Source organism: Peromyscus leucopus, chromosome 5, assembly GCF_004664715.2.
Source record: "Peromyscus leucopus breed LL Stock chromosome 5, UCI_PerLeu_2.1, whole genome shotgun sequence".
Lineage (NCBI taxonomy): Eukaryota > Metazoa > Chordata > Mammalia > Rodentia > Cricetidae > Peromyscus > Peromyscus leucopus.
Genome location: NC_051067.1, coordinates 113,108,680 through 113,126,615, shown reverse-complemented (window position 1 = coordinate 113,126,615; position 17,936 = coordinate 113,108,680). Strand labels below are relative to the sequence as shown.

The 17,936-nt window shown below is 45.2% G+C and overlaps 1 protein-coding gene across 2 annotated transcripts in view; it reads right to left on the bottom strand.

Annotated features, from left to right (window-relative positions):
• Nucleotides 1-14,813, bottom strand: part of Pdpr (pyruvate dehydrogenase phosphatase regulatory subunit) — a 45,728-nt gene extending 30,915 nt beyond the window's left edge. The window contains exons 1-3 of one of the 2 annotated variants that reach the window (XM_028891050.2): nt 14,600-14,813; nt 4,260-4,534; nt 2,391-2,524 (exon numbers count right to left, since the gene is read on the bottom strand). In XM_028891050.2, the coding sequence (XP_028746883.1) occupies nt 2,391-2,524; nt 4,260-4,483 (358 nt within the window). In that variant the 5' untranslated portion in view covers nt 4,484-4,534; nt 14,600-14,813. Of the gene's footprint in view, nt 1-2,390; nt 2,525-4,259; nt 4,535-14,599 lie in introns of those variants that run through there. The other variant, XM_028891051.2, reaches the window with a different exon arrangement.
• Nucleotides 14,814-17,936: the final 3,123 nt, after the last annotated feature.

The following is a 17,936-nucleotide window of genomic DNA, read 5'->3' as shown; positions in this document are numbered from 1 at the left end:
AAAGTGCCTGCCATGCAGGCCTGGTAACCTGAGTTAAATTCCTGGAACCCACAAAAAGTTGGATTCAGTGGCTGTCATCGGCAAGTCCAGCATTCCTAGGACAAAATGGGAGGTGAAGACAGAACTGCCCAGAGCTGGTGAGCTAGCTAACCTGGAGTATGCAGAGTGACACAAACAAGACCCTGCCTTGACGGGCGGCGGCGGCGCATGCCTTTAATCCCAGCACTCAGGAGGTAGAGGCAGGCAGATCTCTGTGAGTTTGAGGCCAGCCTGGGCTACAGAGTGAAATCCAGTAAAGGCACAAAGAGAAACCCTGTCTCGAAAAACCAAAAGACCCTGTCTCAGTGAAGTGGAAGTTTCCTCTGACCACTGCATACATAACATGCACATCACAAACACAAATAATAGGGAAAAAACAAGTATCATGGTAGTTTACACATGTACATTGCTCTCTGCCTTTTTAAGAATTACTACATTTTTATTTATTTTTCTGGCAGAGGGAGCTTATGTGTGCCATGGCACTTGTGTGGAGGTCAGAAGACAACTTGTGGGAGTCAATCCTCTCTTCCACCACGTGGGTCCCAGGTACTGAACCAGGCCGTCAGACTTGGCAGCAGCGTTTTACCCGCTGAGCCGCCTCGCCAGCCCACGTACACTCTTTAACAGGATCTCCACCACTGAAGCTCCCAGCTCCCTTCCACTGCATCACTGGCACACCACAAGGAAGGGGGCAGGTGAAAGGCCTAACTCTTCACTATTCCCCACCTCTCTGCTGCCTCACGGGCATAAAAGACAAGTCAATAAAGGCTTCTACACTGTGACCCAGAACTCATCCTAGGCTAGCTTAACATACAAAATGAAGTCTGTGATCCTAACTCTCCTCAAATCTATCCAGCTGAATAATACAAAACTCATCAACAGAAACTCAATCAGTGGACTGGGAGTCAATGCTCCACCCTTGGTCCACCCTATAGACCCACATCTGACTCAAACTCTAGTTAATATTTGACTCAAGCACCACAGTTGCCATCAGATTCAATCCAACCAAAATGGAGTCTCTCACTTGTCCTGACACTCTTCTCTGGCCTCTGAGGGTACATATACATGTGTACAGACACACACAGAGACACAGACATGCACATATACATAAATAAAATAAATCTTAAAAAAAATTTTTTAGCCGAGTAGGGGTGGCGCACACCTTTAATCCCAGCACTTGGGAGGCAGAGGCAGGCGGATCTCTGAGTTTGAGGCCAGCATGGTGTACAGAGCAAGTCCCAGGCTACACAGAGAAACCCCGTCTTAAAAAGTCAAGAATAAATAAAGAAAAATTAAGAAAGAAAAATTCAATTCAAGCAACATGGCAGAACTACTTTTACTGAGTTCGTGTCAAAGTCCTTGGTGGCCGTGTTGAGTTACCCCACAGGGAGCCTGGTGATGTCCCCCAGGGGAGGACTAGAAGCAAACAAAACAACAGCATTTCATTTCATTATCCAGAAAACTGAACTATACTCAGTTTCTGGATAATCCATCAATTCTGTGCCAACTAGTAGTCCCTTCTCCCATTGCATCATCAAATGGGATCATATTGTTTATTAGCATTCCTGTCCTTAAAACAGTTCATTCTCTTTACATCCCCCTCGTTGGCCTCCACGCCAGTCCCCAGTATTAGGAGAGTACTATTTATCTTAGTACTATACTAATACTATTACTAACACTAATAATATAATACTAACACTAATGCTAATATATATGTATGTATATAGTGCTATTTTCCCCTAACTATACATATAATGTTATTTCTATATTTTATTGGTTAAGTTTTTTGAGTTGATTTAATCTGCTAAGACCTGAACATTTGCTCTTTCTCCTTCTCTTGCTTAGGAGCTAAGTGCTGCCACTTACTATACTTAAATGAGTGAAATATATTTTTAAAACGGCCTAGGAAAACTTTCCTATCATGACAATAATGATAGGTTCTTCAGGATCTGGGTTCAATCCCAAGCACTCTCACCAAAAAAATAAATAAATAAATAAAAAAGTTATAGATTCTGAAAATGACCTGGGATACTGATTGTAATTTCTTCACTCTATAGGTAAAGAAGGCAAGATACATGACCTGCCCAAAGGAACACCCTGGCTTAAGGCAAATTCTCAAACACAAGTCTTTTTTTTTTTTTTTTTTTTTTTTTCGAATTTCTTATTCTTTGCTTTCTTCACTTGTACCAGCTCCTCACAAGTCCCTCCTCTCCTCCAAGTGCTATTAAAGTGCACCAACCCTCAAACACAAGTCTTAATCACCAGATTAGACAGAGCACAGGACCAAACAGCAACTACTGAGTAAGGGTTTGGAGACGAGAAGACCAATAAACAGCAGATTGTCTGTTTACCTGTTTGGATCCCTGTTTCTTGCTCTAACTGATGGTAGAGTTTGTTTGAATAGTCTGCCATCTTCTGTTCAATGCTTGAATGTCTAGCAGTGCTTAGGATGCCAGCACAGAACCTTGTGGAGCCAGCAGCCAGCCTGCAGCAGATGCAAGACACTGTTAGCAAGACTCACTTGTATCTATGGATTAAGTCCAGGTTCTAGGGCTAGAAGTTTCAGCAGGTTAAGAGCACTGGTTGTTCTTACAAAGACTCAGGTTTGATTCCCAGCACCCACATGGTGGCTCACAATGAGTCTGTACCTCCAGCTGGGCATGGCACCACATGCCTTTAATCTCACAACTCTGGAGGCAGAGACAAGCAGATCTCTATGAGTTCCAGGCCAGCCAAATCAACAGTGACACTCTGTCTTAGCAGTTAAGAGCACTTGTTGCTCTGGAGAGGACCTGGATTTGATTCCCAGCACCTACATAGCAATTCAGAGCCATCTGTAACTCTAGTTCCAGGAGGTGTTTCCAACACCCTCTTCTGGCCTCCGAAGGTACTAGGCACATATGTGTTATAGAGACATATCTATAGGCAAAATAGTCATACACATAAACAATAAACAAAAAATAAAGGACTGGGGAAATGGCTCAGTGGTTAAATAAACTTGCTGTTATTCAAAAGACCCGAGTTTGGTTCCTAGCACCTACACAGTAGCTTACAACAACCTGTTAATTCCAACTTACTTGATGCTCTCTGGCACCTGTTTCTCTTCTCTCTCTCTCTCTCTCTCTCTCTCTCTCTCTCTCTGCACCTGTTTCTCTTCTCTCTCTCTCTCTCTCTCTCTCTCTCTCTCTCTCTCTCTCACACACACACACACACACACACACACACACACACACACACACAATTAAAAAAAAAAAAGACTGCTGGGTGGTGGCAGCACATACCTTTAATCCCAGCATTCACTCTGAGTTCGAGGCCAGCCTGGTCTACAGAGTGAGTTCTAGGACATCCAGGGCTACATAGTGAAACCCTGTCTCAAGAAAAAAAAAAATAATAATAATCTTAGCCAGGTGTTGGCACACGCCTTTAATCCCAGCACTCGGGAGGCAGAAGCAGGCAGGAGGATCTCTGTAAGTTCGAGGTCAGCCTGGTCTACAGAGGGAGATCCAGGAACAGGCTCCAAAAAGCTACACAGAGAAATCCTGTCTCAAAAAAAATCTTTACCCACCCCCAAAAAACAAAAGTAGAGGAAAGAACCATCCATGTACATACACACCTTACATTATAATAGTCATTTTTAAATTTATTTATTTTTGTGTTTGGGTGTTTTGTTTACATATATCTGCATACTATGTGTGCTTTATGTCCACAGAGGCCAGAAAAGACTGTCAGATCCCCTAGAACTGGAGTTACAGATGGCTATGACCTCCCTTGTGAGTGCTGGGAACCAAACCTGGGTCCTGTTAAAGAGTATCCAGTGTTAATTGTTGGACTGTCTCCCAAGCTCAGTAAATCTAAAACTATGCTGAATTAAATGAAAATTAATATAAGAAAATGGGTAGAATGTAGCCCCTTCTGTTCAGCTCATGAGCAGAGAATGCAGCTGTGCTGTGTGAAGAGGATGACAGCAGAGAGTAAGATGAGCTGGGCTATGAATACATGTCATTTTAAGACACTGTTGAAATTTGCTGCCTCTCTAAAATGCAGAAAACATGAGTGCTAGAACATATCTAACCACAGTGCAGATTTCACCTTGGGTCTTTTCACACTTGTGTACAACATTTAGATTAGCTACAGGTCTGACATTATGGAAAAGACAGGGAATGAAGGAGCCCTATACTGTTATTGCAGCAAACCCCAAGTCAGACCAATGCGATCCTTACCTGCCCTGCTCCAGAAGGATAATATCCTGCCATCCCATTTTGGAGAGGTGATAGGCCACGGATGTACCCATGATGCCACCCCCACAGATGACCACCTGAGCCTGGGCAGGCAGGGCAATGGACTGTGCCTCGGCAGCTGACGTGATGCTTCTTCCTGATGACCATGTCTGCCATCCTGGGCCAGTTCTTTGTCTCTGGACAATTGACAGCAGCCGATAAAGCATGACCAACTAAGAGATATGGTTTCACTCAGCCAAGAAGATCCAAAGACTAAACTAAAAAGAAAAAAAAACAAACATTTTTCACTCCATTTAACTCAGTTTGTAGGACTAATGAGAACAGAATTTAATAAAGAACAACAGCCACTCATTTGACATATATTTGAGGACCTATGTTTCAGATTCTGCTCAAAACAAAACAAACAAACAAATAAATAAATGAGGGCCAGGCAAAGTGTCACATGCCTTTAATCCCAGAGGAGAATTAAACTCTAGAGCAGAGGCAGATGAATCTCTGTGAGTTCACAGCTAACCTGGTATACATAAAAAGTTCCAGGACAGCCAGGACTACATAGGGAGATCCTGTTTAAAATACACACACACACACACACACACACACACCACCAACAACAACAATAACAACAACAAAATAAATAAAACAAGCAGGCAAACAAAAAACAAGCATAAAGAAGTCTAATCTAGGCCTAGCAGCACAGCCTATAATCCTAGCACTTGAGAGGTGGAGACAGGAGGATCCCCAGAAATCCAAGGTCATCTCAGCTACACTGAGATTTCCAGGCCAGCTTGGGTAAGAGATCTTGTCTAAAGATAGATACTGACAGACAGAGAGACACAGACAGAAAGAAAGAATACAAGCCAGTGAGATAGCTTAGTGGGTAGAGGCACTTTGCCACAGGGCCTGTAGCTGAGTTCACCACCAGTAATCCAGCAGAACAGCCAGGGAAACGCACAAACAAAGAATGGAGTACTTGGGAAAAGAAGAGACAGGACCCGGAGCCCAGTGAAAAAAGGCCTGGATTGCCCCAAAGGAAGCAGTGAAGACTAAACTATTAGACACCTTTCCATGGGAAGAAGGAAAGGGTTTTACCTTATCATTTACACACAAGTCATACATTTTTGTTTTGTTTTGTTTTGTTTTTTGAGATAGGGTTTCTCTGTGTAGACTTAACTGTCCTGAAACTCACTCTGTAGACCAGACTGGCCTCGAACTCATAGAGATGCTCCTGCCTCTGCCTCCTGAATGCTGGGATTAAAGGCACGGGCCACTACTGCCTAGCTAAATCATACATATTTCTACGAGATAATATTAACAGGCTAAAGAAAAGGGTAAAGGCTAAGGTCATCAGGAAAAGGATCATACTCAAAGTAGGATTTAAGTTGAGCCTTGGAAAAGTAAAGTCTAGACAGAGATAAAGACATAGGAAACACACACACTAGAGACAACAGAACAGGTCTGACTATCATATCTGCTTAGAATGGTAATAAGGAATTAAGTGAATGCTGGGTAATACGATCTGAAGGAAGAACCCAACCACAAGAGACTGAATATTTGATCTGGTGTGGCCCAGTATACAAGAAGTTACTTACTGGCTGGGGGGAAAAGTTTCAACAAAATCTAACAGGAATACAAAGAACTGTTTAATTCTCAAGAAACGAAAGCCTGACCTTCTGGCAGACTATGCCAGCATTAAAGAGCTTAAGACACGCTGGGCGGTGGTGGCGCATGCCTTTAATCCCAGCACTCAGGAAGCAGAACCAGGAGGATCTCTGTGAGTTTGAGGCCAGCCTGGTCTACAAATCGAGTTCCAGGACAGACTCCAAAGCTACACAGAGAAACCCTGTCTTGAAAAACAAAACACAGGGGCTGGAGAGATGGCTCAGCCGTTAAGAGCACTGGCTGTTCTTCCAAAGGTCCTGAGTTCAATTCCCAGCACCCACATGGTGGCTCACAACCATCTGTAATGAGATCGGTGCCCTCTTCTGGCCTGCAGGCAAACATGTAGGCAGAACACTGTATGCATAATAAATAAGTCTTTAAAAAAAAAAGAAAGAAAAACAAAACACAAAACAAACAAACAAAGAGCTTAAGACACAGGGTGGCAGATATGTGGTAATCAGAGCAGCTAGTAAAGCTGCCACCACCTCCATTACCAGCATCTGGATTTACAGACTCTCCATTGGTCAATGTCCTCTAAGGCCAACTACACATATACACCATCAGAGAGGACTCTCAGAACTGCATTTTTAAAATGTCTTTTAGATTTTTTTTAAGATACAGTTATTTATTATGTATACAGTGCTCTGGCATGTATGCCAGAAGAGGGCATCAGATCTCACTACAGATGGTCATGAGCCACCATGTGGTTGCTGGGAATTGAACTTGGGACCTCTGGAAGAGCAGCCAGTGAGCTCTTTAACCTCTCTGAGCCATCTCTCCAGCCTCTAGCTTTATTTTTATACATCAATGTTTTGTCTGCATGTATGTTTATGCACATACATTTACATGTACATGTATGTTTATGCACCATACATTTACATGGTGCCTGAGGAGATTAGAAGAGGTGTCAGATCTGCTAGGAATGGAGTTACAGATCGTTGTGAGCCTCTATGTAGGTGCTGGGAATCAAACCAGGGCATCTTAGAAGAATAGCCAACGATGCTGCTTAACCACTGGGCCATCTCTCTAGCACTCAGAACTGGGCAGACAGAGTGCACAGAGAAATCACTTCTGGCTTCCTGTTAGGCTCTATCTCAAGGTTCATGGTCTGGTACAGTGACCCATAACTATCACTCAGCACTTGAGAGGCTAAAGCAGGAAGATTTTGAATTGCAGACCAGCCTGGGCTACATAAAACCACATCTCAAAAAATTCCAAGACAAAAATATAACAAAGAGAAAAAATGTGGTACATATACACAATGGAGTACTACTCAGCAGAGAAAAACAATGAAAGCATGAAATTTGCAGGCAAACGGATGGAACTAGAAAAAATTATCCTGAGTGAATTCTAGACATAAAATAAAGAACAATCAGACCACAACCCATAGAACCATAGAGGCTATATATATAGCATGGAGGTCCCTAGGACGACTGTGGCTTATAATAAATTTCGGTTTTACTCAATTATTGAAAAAAAATAGCCAAATGAATGGAAACACATGAACTATGAACCAAAAGCTGAGGGGCCCCCAGCTGGATCAGGCCCTCTGAATAGGTGAGACAGTTGATTGGCTTCATCAGTTTGGGAGGCAACTAGGCAGTGGGACCAAGTCCTGTGCTCATTGCATGAGTTGGCTGTTTGAAACCTGGACCTTATGCAGGGACACTTGGCTCAGTCTGGGAGGAAGGGACTGGACCTGCCTGGACTGAGTCTACCAGGTTAATCGCAGTCCTCGGGGAGGATTTGCCCTGGAGGAGGTGGGGATGGGGGTGGGCTGGGGTAAGGGGAGGGAGTGGGAGGGGGGAGAATAGGGGAACCTGTGGCTGATATGTAGAACTGAATGGTATTGTAAAATAAAATAAAAAAAATATAACAAAGACATAAACTTCTTTGCTTGAGTAGTTTTCTAAAATCTAATCTTCATACAACCAGTTTCTATCTATAAACCCAACCTCATCTCAAATTCTCCACTGGGCTCTGTAGCCCACATTTCCAAGTTAAACACCCAGCCTTTTACTAACACTCCCTCCACCCCTTGTCCCAAAGGAAAACACAGCTCTCCCTGGAGAAGACAATGCTACACATTATCTTCGCCCTGTTCTACTGACTGTCCTCCCTATTCCATTATCAACCATTACCACTTGGTCATGCTTGGAAAAGACCCTTGTGTTAGCTGGTTTTATGTCAGCTTGACACAAGCCAGAATCATTTGGGTAGTGGGAACCTCAACTGAGAAAATGCCCCTACCAGACTGATCTGTGGGCAGGTCTGTGATATATTTTCTTGGTGATTGATATGGGAGGGCCCAGCTAACTGTGGACAGTTGCCAGCGCCCTGCTACGAGCCCGCTGGGCACGAGTGCTGGTTGCTCATGCATGAGGTTATTTAAGAAAACAGGTTGATCAGCCAGGCACTGTGGCTCATGCCTTTAATCCCAGCACTTGGGAGGCAAAGGCATGTGGGTCTCTGTGAGTTTGAGGCCAGCCTAGTCTACAGAATGAGTTCCAAGACAGTCAGGGATATAGAAAAAGACCCTGTCTCAAATATACAAACAAAAAGCAGGCTGAGCAAGCTATGGTGAGTAAACCAATAAGCAGTACTCCATGGTCTCCACATCAGTTCCTGCCTTCAAGTTCCTGCCCTGACTTCCCAGGATGATGGACCTGTAAGATTTGTAAGATGAAATAAACCCTCTCCTCCCCAAGTTGCTTTTCGTCATGATGTTTTATTATAGCAATAGAAATCTAACTAAGACACCCCTGCTCCTTTGTGACTCAGGTTAACAGGCTTGTACCAGCTCTAAGAAATGACATGGAAAACCATAAGCATTTCTACTCAGGGTTCTGAGCCCACAGCATGATCTTCTCTAAGCCTTCTACATACCTGCTTTCTTCCCTTCCTGAACAGAAAGCTTCCCCCAGTTCATTCCTGAAACCTTCAATAGGTTGAGTCTTTCTGTAGTGGGTAGCCATTCCAGCTTTGATCTGGAAGTTCCAACCCCCATTGAGGTTTCGGTAACTGTCACACCTACAAGGCGAGGCCAAGGGAGGACCCTGAAGACCTGAGATCTGGATGTGCCAACTCTCTTGGTTCCTGGACCCTGGATGCTGGAGGTAGACCGAGCAGAGTTCTCCAGAGAACACCGCTGGACTGTGCTACGTCTTTCCCAGACCATGCAACCTACCTATCCCTTCATTTGTAAGTTACGCCACTAAATAAACCTCCCTTTTAACTACATGGAGTGGCCTTAATAATTTCATCAATATCTCTCCACAAGTGTTAGAACCCCTTCATCCTGCCTTCTCTGTACCTTAGACCAATCTACTGACTCTTTTACACCCTGCAATCAATGATTCCCTGCCATTTGCTCCTTCTCCTCAGCATGATAATATGCTCAAGTTCCTACTAGGTAATCTAATAAAAGAGACAAAAGTGCCCCATCATAAAATTATTTCAAAAAATTTGGAATTATACAAAAATTTTGAATTTTGTAAAAATTCAAATACAGAAAGGAACTAGGAGTTCCCATATCACAATCATTGATACCAGTGTGCATGCTAATTTCCTAGAATTTTGTCTTCTACCATTCAAGCCCCAAGTTCCAATTTCCTCATACCTTAGTGACTAGACAATGGCCACTGAGATTTCTGTCCTTGTTCTTGAGACAAAATCTTAAGTACCCTAGACTGTGCAGCCACATGTAACCCTGAACTCCTGATCTTCCTACATACACATCCCAAAGTGTCGATTACAGGTGTGCACCACCCTAGTTCTACCACTGAGTTTGCTTGTTTGTATGTTTGTTTTATGTGTATGAGTGTGTTACTTGCATATTTGTTTGTGCAACACATGTATACAGTACCAGAGGAAGAAAAAAAAAAGCCACCAGATTCCATTGGAACTGAAGTTACAGACTTTTATCGCCATATGGGTGCTGCACTTTGGAAAAGCAGTCAGTGCTCTTAACCACTGAGCCATCTCTGCAATCCCCAGCTGAAATTTTTAAACAAAAACTTATTCTTGAGGCTGGGAGTGCCAGCAGACAGATCTCTAGATCTCTGTTTGAAGCCAGCCTGGTCTACATATTGAGTTCCAAGACAATCAGGGCTATGTAGAGAGATCCTGTTTCCAAAAAAAGAAAAAAAAAAAAATCTTGGGTGAATAAATTTTGTTGAGTGGCAGAACAACACTGCCCAATACTTGAGACCTTGTGTTTCATACCAACACTACATTAAAAATAAGACATGCCGGGCAGTGGTGGTATGCACCTTTAATCCCAGCACTCAGGGAGGCAGAGGCAGGTGGATCTCTGTGAGTTCGAGGCCAGCCTGATCTACAGAGCAAGTTCCAGGACAGTCTCCAAAGATATACAGAGAAACCCTGTCTCAAAAAAACAAAATAAATAATATTAAAAATAAGACATTCATGCCGGGCGGTGGTGGCGCACGCCTTTAATCACAGCACTCGGGAGCAGAGCCAGGCGGATCTCTGTAAGTTCGAGGCTAGCCTGACTAACAAGTGAGTCCAGGAAAGCGCAAAGCTACACAAGAAACCTGTCTCGAAAAACCAAAAAAAAAAAAAAAGACATTCTTGCCGGGCATGGTGGCACCATGCCTTTAACCCAAGCGCAGAGTTAAGCCAGCATGATCTACATAGCAAGCTCCAAGCCAGCCAGCATTATGCAGTGAGACCCTGTCTCAAATAAATAAATAAATGAAATTTTCAAAAACCTATCTTTCACTTGACAGTTAATAAACAGAAAATACTCTACCTCCAATATCCTCATCCCCCTGCAACAAAAAACAGGCTTTCGACGGGTGGTGGGGGGTGCCGCGGGTGGTGGTGGTGGTGGTGGTGGTGCCGCCGGTGCCTGCCTTTAATCCCAGCACTCAGGAGGCAGAGCCAGGCGGATCTCTGTGAGTTCAAGGCCAGCCTGGGCTACAAAGGGAGTTCCAGGACAGGCTCCAAAGATGCACAGAGAAACCCTGTCTCGAAAAACCAAAAAAAAAAAAAACAAAAACAAAAAACAGGCTTTGGTCCTACTATAGTGCTGACACTTCTCACCAAAAACACTCCATTTGCTGGTTTCCGAGGATCTCTCTCTCACATCATCACACTAGAGCATAGTTGATGAAGCCCACAGATCACTCTTCCCACTTGCACACAGGTTCCTGGCCCACACCTCTTTGCTGGAGTCTATCTTCTACCTTGAGTCTTCCTATCTTTCTCCAGGGTGATTTAAATGTCACCATGATGCATGGCCTGACCCAAGAATCCTGCACCCTGAGCTTCAGATCTGTTTATCATGTGCAGAATGACCATGCCCACTTGATCCCACAGGGAAAACCAGCACATCCAAATGCAAACACCCCTCCCTCCCCCTCCATCTTTCCTACACTGTGTCCCCAGTGGCTCCGCATGCCAGAATCCAGTGTCACCTGGATTTCTCCCTTTCTCATCTCTCTTCCTCAATCATTCCTCAGGACCTTCCCTGTCATATGAGGAAGCTTTTAGGCTTATAGCTTCAACTTTTAGTGAACACCTTACTCTCACACACCTAAATCCACACACAGGAGCAAGCGAGCAGCCTTCCACATGGAAATCTTATTTCACAGCCCTTCTCACAACCTTCCAGTGACAGGCTGATGCTTGCAGGGAAAAATCAAAGCTCCTTACGACAAAGTGCAACACCTTTCACTGTGTGGTTTATCTCTGGCCTCACTCTTCTTCTCGCCTCTCAAACTCTCACCAAGCTGGAGCAGACTACTCCTCAAACGAGTCAGGCTTAACTTTCTCCTCCATGCCCGGGACCTGTGTGCATTGTTTCTCTAACTGGCACAGTTCCTGCCACTTGTCTGCTGAGCAAAGGTATCTCTTCAGAACACAGCCTATTCCACACCTATATAATTGTGTATTTGGGTAAGGGAGTCTTCTGTGTTCTCCCAGGACATTCTGTACTTCTCCTAGAACAGAACTTTCCATCCTCTCTAATTATCTGTAAGGCATTTTAGTGGAGGAATAATATAGCAATCCAGTGGAGAAATCCAAGCTCTACAAGCACATGTAGGGGTTAAATCTCCTTACATCTCATTACCTGTATGACTTCAAGCAAGTTTTTGTGTGTCAGGTTCCTTATCTGTTATATGGGCTAGAAATATCTATCTCACATAGTTGTGGAAAGCCTAAATCAAACAATGCAATATAAATGGGCAACTGATATCAAAGCAGCACTCCAAAGCTGTAAAGGGGGAGGGGGAGGAACGCAGAGAAAGAAAGAAAAGAGGGAGGAATGGAGAGAAGGAGAGAGAAAAAGAGGATCATTCCCTCATTAAATAGAACTCCCAGGCCAGTGGACAACTGTATCCCAGCAGTAAGAAGGTAAGAGGCAAAAAGAGAAGGAATTTAAGATCATCCTAGGAGATGTAACAAGACCCTATCTCAGTAAACACATACAGGGGCTTGGGGAGATGGCTCAATGGGTAGAGCGGCAGCTAGGCAAGCATGAGGTTTCATCTCTGATGGTGGTTACAATGTGCAAGACATTTCCCAACTATTCAACTAATCTAAGTACGACTCTACAGGGCAGACATAATTTGTGCTGTATCCTTTAGGAAACCTACATATAAAAGTAGAAAAATTATATAAAGTGACCACTCTATAATCCAATCTTAGCAAATCTAGCACCAGAGCCTACCATTTATCATGATTAATACTACTGCTTTTCTTTTTCGTTTGTTTGCTTGTTTTGGTTTTGCTGTTGTTGTTTGAGACAGGGTGTCACGTTGTAGCCAGTGGCCTAGAACTTGCTTTGTCCACCAGGGTGGTTTAGACCTCACAGAGATCCACCTGCCTCTGCCTCCTCAGTGCTGGGACTAAAGGTGTAGGCCATCACAACCTGCTCAAACTGCATTTCAAAGAAATCCAGGTAAGCAAAGACTAAAGAGCTGTGAGGCAGAATCAGAAGCTCATTCCCTAGCTGGGAAAAGAACTGCAAAGGTAAAATACATGAGTATTCCTCCCTTAAGCCCCTCCCATTCTTCAGAATTTTCTCACTTTTTCTGAAGTCTATGTTCAAGCTGCAAGAAAGGAAGAAAAGAAAAAAACAAACAGGAGTTTCAGGAAAGAATAAACCATGTTCAATGCCCAGTCTGACAAGGCCAAGACAAAAACTGTTGACTTTATGCTCATCATAACCTTCAAGAGTGAAGAGATGAGGGCATTAGTGATTAAAGTACATCAGGACAGGAGGGCTAGAGAGATGTCTCAGTAGTTAAGAGCACTTCTTGCTCTTGCAGAGGGCCTGGATTCAATTTCCAGCACCCATATGGGGACTCACAATCGTCTGTAACTTCAGTTCCAATGAATCCAATGCTCTCTTCTGACCTTCGTGGGCATCAAGCATGCACGTGGTGCGTACATCATATATGTTGCCAAAACACTCATAATACATAAATGTATTAATAAAAAAAAAAGGGAGTAGCTTAAAAAAGATAAAAGTACACCAGGAAGAGAAAGCATGCGCATCTTGCTCCAGAAGGTCTGGCAGCAAAACAAAAGTTCCATGGGAAAAGGGGGTAAAGCCAGGAAAACAGACACTGAAGATGTCAAAATCGTTCGAAATAAAAGGTCAGCAGGTTTTAAAATTTTTATATTTTCGTGAAAATAACTGTCTTTCTACTAGTTAGAGTAGCATCTAAACAGCCTTAAAACCCAAACTGGTTCTGTTCAGATCTTACAGACAGCTCGAGCCTGGAAGTAATGCTCCCCACCTGTAATCCCACCACAACAGATGCTGAATCAGGAGGCATGCTCCAGGTTCCAGGTGAGCCTGGGCTACAGTGTGAGACCCTATCTTTAAAAGACAAATAAAAGAAGTGACAGCTCTAACAACTCCTGAATTCTTCCTCTGGTGACAGGATGAGGTACAGGTCACAAAGAATGAAAGCGGAATGTAGCCTGACGCATCTCCCACACGGAACTCCGTGGAATCACCAGGACAAGTTTAACAGCAACAGAATCTGCCTCTGCAGTCTGATCCTTGCGGGTTGAGGATGCTGTGTTTTTCGACAAATGCACCCGATCCTCAAAGAGAGGTTAAGAAAACGATACAAGTCCCTGCCGCCAAAAAGCGGACCCATAAAGGATGCCTTTCCAACTAGACCCTCGACCACACACCATTCCTACACATCAAGACAGCAAGATTGCAGAAATGCTCAAAGTGGGCTTGGAGACCGTGGACTCGAACCCCAGTATCACACACAACAGTCCCCTCAAGTCACCCACTGGAGACCCCCCCCCCCGCCCTGACTTAGTCTCTGACAGCACAACCGAACTACACATTTCTAGGCGGGAAAACAACTCCACCCGCAGACGTGTGGGGAGCACGGCTGGCTGGGAGCCCGTCCTAGTGGCAGTCAGCGCCCCCAGGTCCAGCCGTCCAGGGAGAGCCCGCGCGCAGGCCCGGGGCAGCCGGCGCGGGTCCCCCGAGGTCTGCACAGGTCCGCCGACTGAAATTCTGACGCCCAACCGCACCGCCTCAGAGACCGGGAGGACAACCAGGAGCCGGAGGCCAAGGCGCAGAGGACAGGGGCGTGGAGGACGCGGGAGTTCACGGCACGAGAAAGGCCGCCCGGACCAGCAAGCCGTAGGCGCCTTCTTACCTCAGGGGCCCGCGAGCGCGGGCAGCGCGTTCAGCAACGCCCGGCGGAAGTGAAGGGCAGCACAACGGCTGCAGCGGGTCGGCGCGGGCCGGAAAGGGGGACCGGGCATGGGGAGAGGAGGGGACGGGACGCGGAGCGGAAAGTTCCGGGACCGCAGTGGCCCGCGACCTTCCGCGCTTTACGGCCCGCGGCAAGGGTAAGGCCGGCGGCGCGCGCGCGCCAACGCGCCAACGCGCCAACGCGCCGTGACGTCACCGCGACGGTCCGGCCCGCACGTGGGCTTGTTTGGGTCTCGCCAGGCCCCGCCCCTCCCGCGACGCCTCCCCCCCCCCCCAGTCACGATGGCGGCGCGCGGGAGGTGTCTCTGCGCTCTCCGGCCTCCCGCCCAGCTCCGTTTCTGCAGAGAGCCGGCACTTCGGAGCCAGACCACAGCCTCGGCCCAGGGTGGGCACTTGGGGCGATCGTCTGCCGCCAGGCCTGAGCCCCGGTCCTGCTGCGATCGGTCCACAGTCCAGAGCCACATCTCGGGCCGGTGGTCGCGCTGTCTTCTGTCCCTGCACGTTGCTGCTGCAAGCCTTTCTGTGGAAGGCTTTGCCAGAGCCCGTCGCAAAGCTTGTTCTGCGGGCCTGGCCGGACCTCCGAGGCCCAATCAGCCGATCTGACTTCCCATCTTACTCCTTGAGAGGAAGAGGCGTTGTTTACTCGAGCTTTGAAAACGTCTGCCTTCCATCCTCTCCGACTCACAGTCTAATCACCCAGTTTTCTTTCCTTCACAGACCTCATCACTACCTCAAATATATGTGTCCGCTGCGTGCCTGAACACTGATGGGAACGCGGCCCTCTGCTCTCTTGAGAACCAAACCTTACTCAGGTGCAGCTTCTCGGCACCTCCAACCAGCGCCTGGCACATCATCCAACATATCCTTCCTCGCACCAATAGCAATAGAATGGTGCATCTTAGACCATAGAGGGGCTTCTGACCCTAGTGGCAAGGCTGCAGGCATCTCCTTGTCATGATGCCATTCATTCTACAGCTTGCATGGTTTATACCCAACTCACTAGCCAGTGAATTTCCCGACTGCCCAGATGAGATATGACAGTGAAAGACTCAGCTCTCCTCTGTTCCTTTTTTTAAAGTTTGTTTTATTCATTTATTTAAGTTTATATGTATTGGTGTGTATATGTGTATGTGTTTTCAAAGACAAAGTCTCATGTAGCCTAGGCTGGATTCAAACTATGTATCGAAGTTGACTTTGAACTAATGATCCTTCAGCCTCCACCTCCAAGTGCTAGGATGGTAGCTGCTTTACCACCATCAGCTTGCCTTGTTCTCTTGATATATAAAAATTCAAGGTTTGGGATTTAGCTCAGTGGTGGAGTGCTTGCCTTGCAAGCGCAAGCCCTGGGTTCGTCCTTAGCTCTGAAAAAAAAAAAAAAGCATTTGAAATCCCCTGCTAGATTGAATTCTTTCACATTTTAGCTAAGTATTTAATGCTACCTGTCCAAAAATATAAAAAAACACTGACTGATCAAAAACATTTGGGGATCATGTCTTTTTATGCAATTTGGGGGGAACCCGAAGATTTTTTTTTTTTTTGTAAGCCATCTATCTACCTCATACCATTTCCAGGCATACAGACTTTGAAGAAAACTAGTTAGCTACAGGAAAGACTGAATGCAATGAGTGTATGTTATATGTGTGTCACGTGCAGTAAGTGTGTCCCCCATCCATAATTGTTATTAACTATTAAAATTGCTAAGTCTAAAAGCTCTTTGCATTGTCAATGGTAAGATTTGTTCTTGTAATTTCTTATGACCACTAGCATAATACTGGATACAATCAAGAGGACTGAAGTGGATTCTCGCCCCCCCCCCCATTTATTTGTTCTGTTTTTGCTGGTCCAAGGGATTGATCGTAGCCCTCACACATGCTAATCAGGCTCACTATCACTGTGTGACAGCCTTATTCCTATCTTTATAGTTTGCCTTTTCCTTTTCCATAAATCATCAGAGGTGTCCCTTGACTGGCTCCTGACTTCTCTATGCTGAGAATTCCTTGGAGAATCAAATATTTTGCATGAAAGTGTCTCTTGGGAGGTTTGGATGCACTTGCCATTTTGTCCTTTGCAAACATATTCGGCATCCTTGTTTATCTGTTTGTCAAATACGGAGATTGCAAGAATAGGAAGACATTTTTAGCACCTGTTTCTAAAGATCCATGCCAGGATGTTCTCTGGATACCAAGAACTGCAGTCAGAGCCCCTTTCCATAGGTTGGTTCTAGTGTCTTCCATTCTGAAACGTCAGGTAGCTGTAGATAGTAAGAACAAGAAAGAAAGCCAGGCATGGTGGCACACACCTTTGATCCCAGCACTCAGAAGCAGATGCAGGTGGATCTCTGTGAGTGTGAGGCAAGCCTGGGCTACAAAGAGAGTTCCAGGACAGCCCACACAGTCTTTCCTTCCTCCAAACAGTGAAGTCAGAAAGCTATGCAGCTCATTTCACTATAGACTTTTCTAGCTAACTCAACTCTTTGGTCAAATCTTGGTATGTATCAGCGCTGTAATTATTGTAATGTCCTGTAATTTATTTGTGCTTATGAGTGGTGTTTCCCCTCAGCCCACTTCTGTTCCTATGTAGAGTTAGCATATGGTATTGAGAACATTCCAGATGGCTGAGTAGATGGAATTAAGAGGCTATCTGACTAAGCTGGGTGGTTGTGGCACATGCTTTTGCACCTTTGATCCCAGCACTTGGGTGGCAGAGGCAGGCGGCTCTCTGTGAGTTCAGGGCCTGATCCACATAGTGAGTTCCAGGACAGCTGTCTTGAAAACACCAAAAAAGAGGCTAGCTGACTGAGTGAGTGCAGGGTAACTAAGCGTTTCTGCCGCTCTGGATGTGGTATTAACATTGTGTATTGCTTCCAGCCATCTAGGTTTCATTTCATAACTCTTGTCATGTTCATTTTAAGGATGTCCTTCTTCAGGGCTGGAGAGATGGCTCATCTGTTAAGAGCACTGGCTGCTCTTCCAAAGATCCAGAGTTCAATTCCCAACAACCACATGGTGGCTCACAACCATCTATAGTGGTATCCAATGCCCTCTTCTGACATAAAGGCGCACATGCAGATACAGCACTCATACATAAAATAAATAAATCTCTAAAAAATGTCCTTCGTTAGTAACTTGGTACTATATGTTATCTGCCATCTCCAAGGGTACCCTGTCCATAAAACTATTCGCACTGTGATACTAAGGTGTATGGTTTTGGTGTATGGTTTTGGAAACCAAAGTAAAGAAGGTGCACACTGACTCTGACTCTCCATGCAGCGTTGAACT